At 44.3% G+C, this 13,280-nt stretch overlaps 2 protein-coding genes across 2 annotated transcripts in view; both read left to right on the top strand.

The window, feature by feature from the left end:
- Window positions 1-2,396: 2,396 nt before the first annotated feature.
- Window positions 2,397-4,119, top strand: LOC132780096 (putative inactive cytochrome P450 2G1). Its single transcript, XM_067460901.1, has 3 exons — window positions 2,397-2,487; window positions 2,881-3,022; window positions 3,384-4,119. Exons 1-3 carry the CDS (start codon window positions 2,428-2,430, stop codon window positions 3,497-3,499), a joined length of 318 nt encoding a protein of 105 aa, XP_067317002.1. The 5' UTR covers window positions 2,397-2,427; the 3' UTR covers window positions 3,500-4,119.
- A 2,839-nt stretch (window positions 4,120-6,958) lies between these two features.
- LOC132780088 (cytochrome P450 2G1-like) overlaps window positions 6,959-13,280 on the top strand; it is a 16,121-nt gene continuing 9,799 nt past the window's right edge. Inside the window, exons 1-4 of the mRNA XM_067460900.1 lie at window positions 6,959-7,174; window positions 8,687-8,849; window positions 8,938-9,087; window positions 10,119-10,279. Coding sequence (XP_067317001.1) covers window positions 6,995-7,174; window positions 8,687-8,849; window positions 8,938-9,087; window positions 10,119-10,279 — 654 coding nt within the window. The 5' untranslated portion in view covers window positions 6,959-6,994. The remainder of the gene's footprint in view (window positions 7,175-8,686; window positions 8,850-8,937; window positions 9,088-10,118; window positions 10,280-13,280) is intronic.

The raw sequence follows: 13,280 nt of genomic DNA, 5'->3' as shown, positions 1-13,280 counted from the left end.
TTTCCAGTGACATTATGGAGGTCCACTTGATCTAGCAACAGCCAGTCCAGTGACGTCACAGACAGTCACTTCATCTAGCAATAGCCTTTGTGGTACAGACAGACAAGCACACACACACACATATGGGGAGAGAGACGTTCAAACTTTCAGGGACTTTTTGGTACCATTCTATCCCTATATTTTTGACATTTTCTCATTTTATTTCTATCTCTGCTACCATTTTTCTGATAGATCACAAACTTTAGGGAAGCTGCCCCTTTTGATGCTGAATATCACCTGTGGTTTTTTGGCCCAGCAAGCTCATCCCAATGAAATATACATCAGAGTGGAGATCTAATTCTCTGCACAGAAGAAAAGAGCAAAGGGATATTTCCCAAGGCTAGTAGAACCCCAACCTAACAGCAGCTAGAAATTTATACATTTCCTTATGAGAAGGAATAGAACAGTCATCGCTATTTGCATCTGCATCACATTACATCATGGCTAGACTTTTTGCACTCCAGTATGAGTGTTCACAGCCAATAAAAAAAAATAGGGGAATATTACCATATTAAAATATCTTCCATGAGTATGATTGTTATCATTAAAGTGAATTCTAGGCTACTATAGTTCATAATGTACCTGTTAATAGGTTACATTCTCATTATTTACTTCTCTGTTCTTCTCTCCTACTTAGTACTGACTCCATGACTATTGGTATCTGTTTCCACATTCATTTTCTTGTCAAAGGCACGATCCATAACTACAAGAGCAATCTAAAGGATCTTCTAAAGCAGTGTTCTTCAAACTGTACTCCTGCAAGTGTTTTGGACTCCAGTTCCCAGAAATCACAGCCAGCTTACCAAATCTTGGGAATTGTGAGAGCTGAAGTCCAAAACATCCAGAAGAGGAGAATTTGAGAAACACTGTTCGAAAGGAAAGCAATTAATAATAAAGTCTTTTATTTATTTTCTTATGAGGTCCCTAGTTTTTCAACATCATCAGTTACAATTCTGTATGCAAGCAATTATTTGATATCTTTATCAAATGCTATAAAGCATTCAAAAATTATACATCTGTTGGCCATGGATTCCTGGTTTCCAAAAGATGTGGGTTTGCATCTCGTCTGTGGGTTTCACTATTGACAGTTGAGCTTCACTTGAAGTATCTCTTCATCTGCTGGACATCTATGTTGGAATGAATCAAAAATGAAATGCTGTAGGTTGCTGTAGGTTTTTTTTGGTTATGTGGCCATGTTCTAGAAGCATTCTCTCCTGATGTTTTGTCCCAGACTTCACAACCTCTGAGGATGCTTGCCATGGATGCAGGCAAAATGTCAGGAGAGAATGCTTCTAGAACATGGCCATATAGCCTGAAAAAACTACAACAACACAGTGATTCCAGCTATGAAAGCCTTTGACAGTACATTGAAATGCTGTGCATAGAAATACATGGTGACCATACATGAATATTTTGTTGGTGTACCACCCCCACCGCCAACAACAACAAAATCATTTTGAGCATAAGCATGTGCAATTAATAAGAGTGTCCACCTTTCAAATAAATTTGTTGCATTTTTACAATGCTATACAACCCAGTGCACAGTGGGTTATTTATTTAATTATTTATATCCTGCCCATATCAGCCCGAAGGCGACTCAGGGCGGTCTACATATCGGCACAATTCGATGCCATCAATACATACATTCAAAAAGCAAAAACAATTAAGTGCATTTAGACAAAAAAGTGCAATAACAATTTTAAAATAGCGATATCCTCTCATTCCAATCCTCATCCGTTTCATCGTCTTGGCCGTTCCTGGGTCATTCTCCATCTCATTCTCCGGGTTAAAGCAATGAGCTGCTGAACTTGCTGACCTTTTGGTCAGCGGTTCAGATCTGGGGAACAGGGTGAGCTCCTGCTGTTAGCACCAGCTTTTGCAGTTTGAAAATATACAAATATGAGTAGATCAATAGACAGTGGGAAGGTAAATGGCGCTACATGCAGTTATGCCAGCCACATGATCTAGAAGGAGTCTACAGACAACGCTGGCTCTTTGGCTTAGAAATGGAGATGAACACCACCCACTAGAGTCAGACATGACTAGACTTAATGTCACAGTGAAACCTTTACCGTTCCTATCCAATGGTTAGGGCAATTTCCACTTCTACTTATATATTCAAGGAGTGCCATTCCGTCTGGCTGTTGGTGCTGGTGATCTCAATTGCCAGACATGATTTTATTGCAAGGGTTCAAGAAAGCTAAGCAGGTTTTTCCCTTCAGGAAGACAAACCTACATGCCCTCTGTGCAAATCTACATGCCCTCTGTGATAATAAAAATGATTAACTAGGAATAGCAGGTCCTTTACAGTAATATATATGTGTATATATCAGTCTGCATATAAACAATTTCATCCATGAAATACAGAGATGCAGTGATCTCCTTCCCATGGATGTGGCCCACAGGGTTATCCGTGACACTGAATTCAGAGGATACCTTATCCCAAAGGTATTAGCAATAAGGATTGCAAGTAACCTCTAGCAATATGTTGTTCTGATAAGGCAATCCGTTTTTATGGATTCCATCCCCCTTCCTCCAAGGTCATCTGCAAGTATCATTTAGCAACACAGCATGTCTTCATACAGCGTAAAATTTGCCAATCGATCTTGTTTAGTTTTGGTGTCTCTTAAGGAGTTTGAAAAACATTTAACAGATAGGATAGTTCTGTCATAGTGTTGCCTTACTCATGATACTCAAACCATCAGGAAAGGGTAAAGTGCTGTCCTTTACAATAAACATTTAAATGGTATTCATGACAAACCATGCTCTGCTCTAAAACATCCTGGTGACACTCCTGAAACATTGACTCTCCCTCCACGACCCTGTTTCTTTTTTCTACAGGGGACAGAAATCTACCCTGTTCTCAGCAGTGTCCTTCATGACCCCACAATGTTTAAAAGACCCTTTGCTTTTGACCCAGAGAATTTCCTGGATGAGAATGGCCGTTTCAAGAAGAATGATGCCTTTGTCCCATTCTCCTCAGGTATAGTTCTCTCATATACTTCTGACCCCTAAAATTGCTTTCCCAACATTTTCTCATCTCTCATATATTGGACCATAAGATCTCACAAAGACGTCCATCAAGAGATGTTGCTGCAAAGCAATCAAAGTTGTGGTGCCGATTTTGCAGTCAGTTAGTCATGGCCAGAAAAGTGAGGTTATTGATAGAATCTGCTTGAAGTTCATTGCTGGTCATGAGAGAAAGCCCATAGAATCCTTTGGTTTATTGGAGCAAGGCAGGATGCTTATACAGTAAAGAAACCACCTAAGTCTTCATTAGAAGACATTTGAGAGAAATCTCTCTATGTCATTTCCTCCTGATGATTCTCCTGATTTGTTTGCAGGGAAGCGGATCTGTCTGGGTGAATCTTTGGCCCGCATGGAGCTTTTCCTCTTCTTCACCACCATCCTCCAGAGTTTCCATCTGAAGCCCACTATCCCCCTGAAGACATTGACCTAACTCCTCTGGAAAGCGGCTTGATCACTGTCCCACCCTTCTACCAGTTCTCCGTCATCCCACGCTGACCCAAAGGGCTCATTGTCTACAGCCATAACTTCCTTACAGATGTTAAATACCACAGCTTTTGTTTTCAGCTCCATGAAGAGAGTGATGAAGTCCATGATTCACTGCAGACCAAGATATGTGCTTTCCTACTAAAATACGAGGGGTATTTTTAAGTAAGGTCCATTTGAACATAAGTACACAACGAAAGTTTATTTCAAAAAAGTAAATTTATTTTCAGAAAGTACATACTTCACTCTATTTTTCGACATAGTTGCCAAGTTTGTTCAAACACTTATACCTCTGAACCAATTTTAAAATACCCTCTTCATAAAAACTTGCCGCCACCAAAAGCCACCAAATCGTCTGTAATCAAAGAAGGGCGACCAGAGCGGTCCTCATCATGGATGTTGTCACAGCCATCTTTGAATTGTTGTACCCACTTACGCACTTTGCTTTCACTCATAACAGTATCACCGTACACTTCACAAATCTGTCAATGAATTTCTGCAGCAGGCAGGTTCCTTGCTGACAAAAACCATATCACTGAGCAAACCTCACATGCGGAGGGTGAGTTGATAGTCTTAAACATTTTTAAAACACAGAACAGAACTGTACAGGTTAGCTTCAGAGCGGAAATTGAGCACAGTTGTTCCCGAGGCATGCCGGTACACCACGCACGCGCTCGTTGCAGTATGCGCGCGAACTACTAGTGTCTACAACAAAACTTACCTTACTTAAAAAATACCCCGTACTATAATCCTCTCTACTGTTTTTATCACTGTACCTAAAGAATATGTAAATCTTGAAATATAAAATATAACAACAATATATTTCTTGCATTGGACTGATCTGCAATCAATGGATCTTTGTGGCCACTGTCCAGCTTCCAGCTAGTTCCTGTGGTGCCGTGTAGGTGCTCTGCATGGAACCAGGTCCCTGTAATCAACCTCCTGACCAGGCTTAGATGGCTGTGTGGAATCAGCCTAAATTACACAGATATCTTGTTTTGTTGTTGATGATGATGATGTTGTTGATAAGGGGAATTATTTCTCTTCCCCCAGTTTTCCCATTAATTTTGGAAACAGGAAATTTTCCTTAGTTGCCCATTCCATTTTTCCTTTCATTTATTGTCTCTATCCTCTTTCAATATTCTTTCCTCATCCATCCCATATTTGGGGAACATGTCCTAAACCTAAATTTCTTCCTAACTTCCTCTTATCCATCTGCAACTCAAGTCCCACTCCTAACATCTTTCTTTCTCTCTTTCTCTCTACCCCCACTTTCATCCCTTCTTTCTTTTTCTTTCCTTCCACCCCTCATACCATTTCTGCTTTCCTTTCCCTTCCCTCTCCCTCTCCCTCTCCTTCCTTCCTTCTCATCCCTTTTCTCCTGTCTCTAGCTCACTGGAGGGAAGGATACTAGAGACAAAGTTGAAGTACTTTGGCCACATCATGAGGAGACAGCAAAGCCTAGAGACGACAATTATACTGGGGAAAGTGGAAGGCAAAAGGAAGAGGGTCCGACCAAGGGCAAGATGGATGGATGGCATCCTTGAAGTGACTGGACTGACCTTGAAGGAGCTGGGGGTGGTGACGGCCGACAGGGAACTCTGGCGTGGGCTGGTCCATGAGGTCACGAAGAGTCGGAGACGACTGAACGAATGAACAACAACAACTAGCTCTGAGAGGAGCTCTCATTGTGTCCCTTACTCCCCATCATACATGTCACCTTTTTCCAAGTGATATCATAGACGGCCACTTCACTAGCAACAGCCTTTGTGGTACAAACAGACAGACCGACATCTACCGTGTTTCCCCTAAAATAAGACATATCCATAAAATAAGCTGTAGCAGGATTTCCAAGCATTTGCACAATATAAGCCATACCCCGAAAATAAGACATAGTGATATGCAGCGTACTGGCGCGGAGTGGTAAAGGTGACCAGAGAAGTGTGGGCAGCCCCATCAACTGAGGCATAGAGGGAGACATAGAAAGTGAAAGTGAAAGTCTCCTCAGTGAAGTGAGAAGCAGAACACTCTGCTTTAGGTATTGTGTGTCCTCAGGGGGGAGAAGTAAAGCTGTTGCTGCCATTTTACTCAGCACTGTGGGTCTCTCTCACCCAGGAATTCTAGGCTTGGGGAGTTATGACAATGTTTCAGAAGATGACGACTTAACTATCTATATAAATAAAAATGTAATGTTCGTTTGTGGGATTAACATAACTCAAAAACCACTGGACAAATTGCTGCCAAATTTGGCCACAAGATGCCTACTAACCCAAGGAATTATCATCACACTTCGAAGACAATCTTACTCGGACAACAAGGGATTGCTTAAGTATGTATAGAGTCAAGTAATGTGTATATATCAGTCTGCATATAAACAATTATAATTATTTAATATATCTATATTGTCTTCTTTGATTTGCTATAAAGCATTAAAATTATATTCCTGTTTATGGGTCAGGTTGAGCATAGTGCTGCAGATGGAACACATATGTTCTAGATTCCATTTTTGTGATCCAAAGGCCACACAGTTTACAAAAGCTGTGATCTTCACTCAAAGTTTATCTTCATCTGCCGGGCATCTATGATGGCATAATTCAACAATCCTTCAAGCTGAATAGCTGAACATGGAAAGACATGGTGACCATACAGAAATATTTTGTTGCTGTACCAACAAAAAACTATTTGTTATCTGACACCTACTTTTGACCATATGCATGCTGCATGAAATATTCACCCTAGTACCTTTAGCCAGTTTCCTCCTTTGAAATAAATTTGTTACATTTTTACAACTCTATACAATGGTTGGAGAAATTTCCACTTCCATTTGTAATTGTATTTGTACCATTTTTGATCCAGGTCCATCATTTGTGAGATTCACATTACTCTTCAGATGTGGGTGGGCTCTAAACCTTGCCAGTATTTTGAGTTGGTAAACGTGGGTATATGTGCCAGATTTAGTCCAGATCCATTATTGGTGGGATTCAAAGACTCTCTGGATGTGATTTCAATACAACTCCCATCATCCAGTCTTTCCAAAATCCTACCAGTTTTTCAAGTTGGGTCACAATGGGTCTGCATACCAAGTTTGGTCCAGATCCATCAAGTCATCTAGAAGCAATACCGCTAAATACATACATATTTTGACTTGTACATAGACAGCATTGTTCTTCCCTCTCAATTTGTATTGTTTTGTTGTTAGTTAGTCATCTCAATTACCAGGCATGATTTTCTTACAAGGGTTCAAGAAGTGTAAAATTCTACATGTCCTCTGTGATGATAAAAATGATTAACAAGGAAATAAATTATTAATCTTGATTAATCATCCCACATGTGAGTGTAACATAGTTATGTAAGAAAGAAGGCGGGGCCCAATCCAGGCCAAATTAAATACACGGACAGGACACATTCTGGGTAAAGGAGCATAAGGTGTGCAAACTCCACCATGGAGCTATTCGGAGCAGTCACCCTTTTCCTTGTCTTCTACCTGTCTTGCCTTGCCATTGTATCATATAAGAGGAAATTATCGAACAATGGGAGGCTTCCTCCAGGACCCACTCCTTTGCCTCTGATTGGGAATTTCCTACAGATCAAATCATCACAAACCTTAAAATCTCTCCTCAAGGTGAGTGACTGTCAATTGGAAACATAATGGGGCATATTTGGGATAGAGGTAAATCTGAGGAGGAATCAACATTTGCAGTGCTGGCTGCCTCCTGAAACCTCTTCCAACCCTTCCTTTGCAATAGATCTTGCAGGAATCCTTGTTTCCTTGCAATTCCTTCCAAGTAATCATGAGTTTTTCTCTAATTTTTGGGGATTTTCCAGACCTTCTTCCAACTGAGATATCTTCATGCACCACCTCTCCTCCCCATTACCCTTTTGTTTGCTTGTAGACTGTATAGTCTAAATCCATTTGAAACGACAGTATGCAGATGCAACAATCTTCTTTATCCAGGATCGCTTACAAGCCAATTTGTTTTAATGTTCATGAGAGTGTTTTCTTGGGCTTCTAGTCTACGTGGGGTCGCCTTTGAAGACTGTTCGGAAACTTCAACTGATCCAATGGGCTGCAGTCATATTACAAACTGGAGCAACGTACAGGGAGCACACCACCCCCTTGTTGTGTCAGCTCCACGGGCTGCCGATGCACTTCCGAACACAATTCAAAGTGCTGGTTTTGACCTTTAAAGCTCTACGGTTCTGGCCCAGCTTACTTGTCTGAACACATCTCCCTCTACCTCCTGCCTTGCAGTTTAAGATCATCCAGGGAGACCCTGCTCTCACTCCCGCCAGCATCGCAAATATGTCTGGTGGAGATGAGAGACAGGGCCTTCTCGGCTGTAGCCCCCCACCTGCAGAACTTGCTTCCCAACGAGGTAAGATCAGCTTCATCCCTCTTGTCTTTTAGGAAGAAATTGGAGTCGTGGTTCTGGCATTTGGACAGCTGGCATAAATAGTGCTTTGGATATTGAATTTGACTGGAACGGTGATACGGCGGTTAATACTGTTTTTATTGTTTTAATTAATGTTCTATTTATTGTTTTAATTGTTGCTATATTGCTTTGTTATATTTAATGGCATCAAATTGTACAAAATATAAGCTGTCCTAAGAACCCCTTTGGGAGGTTGAGAAGGATGGGGTGGAAATGATGGAAATAAATAAATATTTAAGTAGGTCTAGGCAGGCACACAAACACACACATATAGGGAAAGGAGCATCTTTGTTATAGATTTGTTCATTGATGTGTGCTTGGACTTAGGTCTCTTCCACTTTAAATGGGAAAAAAAATACCTGGGGAGGATTTTAATGATGGCAATGCCTTGCACCAAGAGATTTAAGGGACACCATTTGACCCCTGCTCTGTTCAAACATAAAGCCTTTTAAATGAATCAGGGAAGCCTCTGGAATGATTTGATCATAAACTAGAGAGACCTCTTCCACTCTGTCCCTTCTGTTGGAGGACTCAGAGCCTGCTTGTTCTTGCACAATTGAGCCCCCCAGATATAACATTTTGAAAGAATGTCATTACAAGAGATCTTGAGTTATTGGACAGAACAATTTCAAAGAACACCATTACAAAAGATCTGCCAACCTCATAACAAGATTGTCCTTACATAATATATTCCCACACAGCTGAGTGAAAGATATGGCCCCGTGTTCACTGTCTATTTTGGAACAAAGCCCATTGTGGTCTTGTGTGGACATGATGCCGTGAAGGAGGCTCTGGTAGACAAGGCAGATGAATTCAGTGGAAGGGCCACCAACCCTACCCTGGAACGGTCCTTTGAAGGACATGGTAAGCTATTCCTATCAGCTTTGCTATCATGGTCCCCATTTTCTGCTGCTTCTCATGGGCCTCTTCATTTCTTTCCTTTTTCTTGCAGGGGTGGTCTTTTCCGAAGGAGAGCGTTGGAAGCAACTACGGCGATTCTCCCTTGGCGTCCTGAGGGATTTCGGAATGGGGAAAAAATCAATTGAAGAGCGGATCCAAGAAGAGGCCCAGTTCCTGCTGGAGGAATTCAGGAAGACTAAGGGTAAGTTGAGTGATGAACAAGGACACATACAGCCCTCTCCTATTAAAGTGAGGCAAGTTACAACAGCAATTCTAACAGAAGGATTTCAGTTACTGCAATAATGCAAAAACAATAAATGTTAATTACTGTAGTTATGATATTGTAAGTCAGTGGAAAGCCAAGCATCAAATCTTTGCTCAGCCATGGAAATCTTTTGGGTGATAGCTCATTAAAGGAGAATGAAAATATCAGTCTGCATCACCTTCATAGTTAAGAGAAGAGAACGCTATCGCTTGCAGCGGTTGCTTTGGCTTTACTGTCCTTTGACTTTACTATCCTTACATATTCCCCACACTGTTGAATACATAGGGAAGGTGCATACAAATCATTTTTGAAGGCGATGCCCAAATTTGGCATGGATGCTGGGGAAGGAATTTTGAAAAAAGGACTAAATGAAGACTAAATGAAACAGATTTTGGTCTTGGGTTTCTGTTCTAAATGGAATATACACTGATTATTAGTTGGATTTTGTGGCTTACTCTGGAATTTCTAGTGAGATTTTTTAATATGTTCTTTCCATCTGGAAGTACACTGCAGCTCTCATCGAGGATGTACATTTCGTGGTCGACCTGACCTTGAGATGGCTTGGAACTTGATTTTAGTGCCGGTGTGGATGCACTCTTAGATACTGGTAAAACTATCGCCACTAGGGAAGGGGCTGGAATTGAAACCCATGACAACCATTCCATGTTTCCACATGTCTTGCAAGATATTGTCTAGCCCAGTGGTTCTCAACCTGGGGTCCCCAGATGTTTCTGGTCTACAACTCCCAGAAATCCCAGCCAGTTTAGGATTTCTGGGAGTTGGATTTCTGGGAGTTGAAGACCAAAAACATCTGGGGACCCTAGGTTGAGAACCACTGGTCTAACTTTCCTTTTCCTGATGCCAACCTTCCAGATATATTGGACTACAAGGCACATTCATTTCAAACATCAAGTTGTATGAGACTTTTTCTACGAAACCCTTCTTTTCTCTCTGTCCTTGTACTTCAGAGAAGCCCTTTGACCCCACCTACTTCCTCAGCCAGGCTGTCTCCAACATCATTTGCTCCATTGTTTTTGGGGATCGCTTTGACTATGAGGACAAGGAATTTCGGTCCCTCATGGAGATGATTAACACCTTGTTCCGGGAGTCAAGCTCAAGCTGGGCTCAGGTAATCCATACCTCTTCTTCTGACTATTACATCAATGAAGGGGGATCTTGATGCCACCTGTATATGCAATGGTTTTCAACCTGGGGTCCCCAGATTTTTTTGGCCCTCAACTCCCACAAATCCTAACAGCTGGTAAACTGGCTAGGATTTCTGGGAGTTGTAGGCCAAAACACCTGGGGACTCACAGGTTGAGAACCACTGATCTAAAGGAAATATTTCCACCTCAGAAATGTTCAGCTAGCCATGATACTAGCATAAAAGACTTGTATATTCTTTTCATGTATTTGACTGATTGGTCAAATGCTGGATGGGGTTTATTTATTTATTATTTATTTATTTATTTCATTTATTGACCGCCCCTCTCAGCCCGGAGGCGACTCGGGGCGGTGAACAACAACAGGAAAAACAGTGTACAGCGGGTCTGGACATACAAAACAAACAAATACAACACAACATATACTTATACTAAAAGTCCGCTTCGTCAAGTCCTGGGGTCATAGCCAAAAAATCGCAGTCCTAATTCATTCCAGTGTCAATTAACTATACTTAGTTGAAGGCCTGCTCAAAGAGCCATGTTTTTAGGCCCCTACGGAAGGCCATCAAGGAGGGCGCCTGTCTAACTTCAACCGGGAGAGTGTTCCACAGCCGGGGGGCCACCACCGAGAAGGCCCGCTCCCTCGTCCCCGCCAGACGTGCCTGTGAGGCGGGCGGGACCGAGAGAAGGGCCTCCCCGGATGATCTCAAGGCCCTCGTGGGCTCATAGGCCGAGATGCGGTCTGCAAGGTATTTTGGGCCGGAACCGTTTAGGGCTTTGTAGGATAGCACCAGCACCTTAAATTGGGCCTGGTAGCAGATCGGCAGCCAGTGGAGTTGGGACAGCAGAGGCGTTGTATGCTCTCTGCGTCCAGCTCCCGTTAACAACATGGCTGCCGCGCGCTGGACTAGCTGAAGCTTCCGGGCCGTCTTCAAGGGCAGCCCCACGTAGAGAGCGTTGCAGTAGTCGAGGCGGGATGTGACCAAAGCGTGTACCACCGTGGCCAAGTCAGACTTCCCAAGATACGGGCGCAGCTGGCGCACGAGCCTGAGCTGTGCAAATGCTCCCCTGGTCACCGCTGAAACCTGGGGCTCCAGGCTCAGCGATGAGTCCAGGGTCACACCCAAGCTGCGAACCTGCGCCTTCAAGGGGAGTGCGACCCCGTCCAGCACAGGCTGTAACCCTATACCCTGTTCGGCCTTACGACTGACCAGGAGTACCTCTGTCTTGTCTGGATTTAATTTCAGTTTGTTCGCCCTCATCCAGACCATTACAGCGGCCAGGCACCGGTTCAGGACTTCGACGGCCTCCTTAGTAGCAGGTGGGAAGGAGTGACAGAGTTGGACGTCATCTGCGTACAGGTGACACCGCACCCCGAAACTCCGGATGATCTCACCCAGCGGCTTCATGTAGATGTTAAACAACAAGGGGGACAAGATGGAGCCCTGAGGAACGCCACAGGTCAACGGCTGCGGCGTTGAACAGGAGTCCCCCAGTAACACCTTCTGAGTACGACCCTCCAGGAATGACCGGAGCCACTGCAGAGCAGTGCCCCCAAGGCCCATCCCTGCCAGGCGCCCCAGAAGAATACCGTGGTCGACGGTATCGAAGGCCGCTGAGAGGTCCAGGAGCACCAACAGGGACACACTCCCCCTGTCTAGCTCCCGGCGCAGATCATCCACTAAGGCGACCAAGACCGTCTCGGTACCATGTCCCGGTCTGAAACCAGACTGTGCCGGATCCAGATAATCCGTGTCTCCCAAGAATACCTGGAGTTGTGAGGCCACCACGCTTTCCATGACTTTGCCCAAAAAGGGAAGATTGGAAACAGGCCGAAAGTTGTCCAATTTAGTGGGGTCAAGTGATGGTTTCTTCAACAGCGGCTTTATAATAGCCTGTTTTAGGCTCGCTGGAATCTTGCCCTCCCGAAGGGAGGCATTAACCACCACCGTTACCCACTCGGCCAATCCCCCTCTGGCCTCCTTAAGAAGCCAGGATGGGCAGGGGTCTAGGATGGACGTGGTGGGCCTCATTCCTCCAAGTATCTTGTCCACATCCTCGGGTTTCACAAACTGAAAAGAATCCAACAAAAACTGACAAGCAGGTGCTTGTGTCACATCCACGGAGACTGCATCTAATGTGGCGTCCAGCTCAGAGCGGATCAAAGCGACTTTGTCTGCAAAGAACCGAGCAAATGCTTCACAGCGCGCTGCCGAGTTGTCAGGGCTCCCACCCGTGGGAGGAGTTAAAAGACCTCTGACAACCCGGAACAACTGCGCCGGACGGTTTTTTGCAGACGCAATAGTGGCCGCAAAGAAAGTTTTCTTTGCGGCCTTTATTGCCGCGGCATATGCCCTCAAAAAGGACACAAACCGTGTTCGGTTTGACTCGTTTGGGTCCGATCGCCACACGCTCTCTAGAACCCTCTTCCTTCGCTTCATCGCTGCCAGCTCCTCAGTAAACCAAGGAGCTGGTTTAGCTCGGTTACTTGAGAGGGGACGTTCCGGAGCGATCTTGTCAATAGCCCTGGTCATCTCCCCATTCCAGAGAGCGACCAAGGCCTCGACATTATCACCTACCGCGGTGGCGGGAAACTCCCCAAGAGCCGTCAGGAATCCGTCCGGATCCATAAGCCTCCTGGGGCGGACCATCTTAATGGGTCCTCCACCCTTGCGGAGGGTAGGGGGCGCAGTGAGCCTAAATCTAATCAGGAAGTGGTCGGTCCATGGCAACGGAGAGATGGACAACTCCTCCACACCGCCACCCTGCTCCCATCCCTGACAGAAAACCAAGTCCAATGTGTGTCCAGCACAGTGGGTGGGGCCAGTTATTCGTTGGGACAGCCCCATGGTTGCCATGGCAGACATGAAGTCCTGAGCCGCACCTGTGAGGGTTGCCTCGGCATGGATGTTGAAGTCCCCCAGCACAAGGAGCCGTTGGGACTCCACAGCCAGGCTCGAGACCACC

The sequence above is a fragment of the Anolis sagrei genome, chromosome X, assembly GCF_037176765.1.
Source record: "Anolis sagrei isolate rAnoSag1 chromosome X, rAnoSag1.mat, whole genome shotgun sequence".
Classification (NCBI taxonomy): Eukaryota; Metazoa; Chordata; class Lepidosauria; order Squamata; family Dactyloidae; genus Anolis; species Anolis sagrei.
Note: the sequence above shows the minus strand (reverse complement) of the source record. Positions and strands in the feature narration are given on the sequence as shown.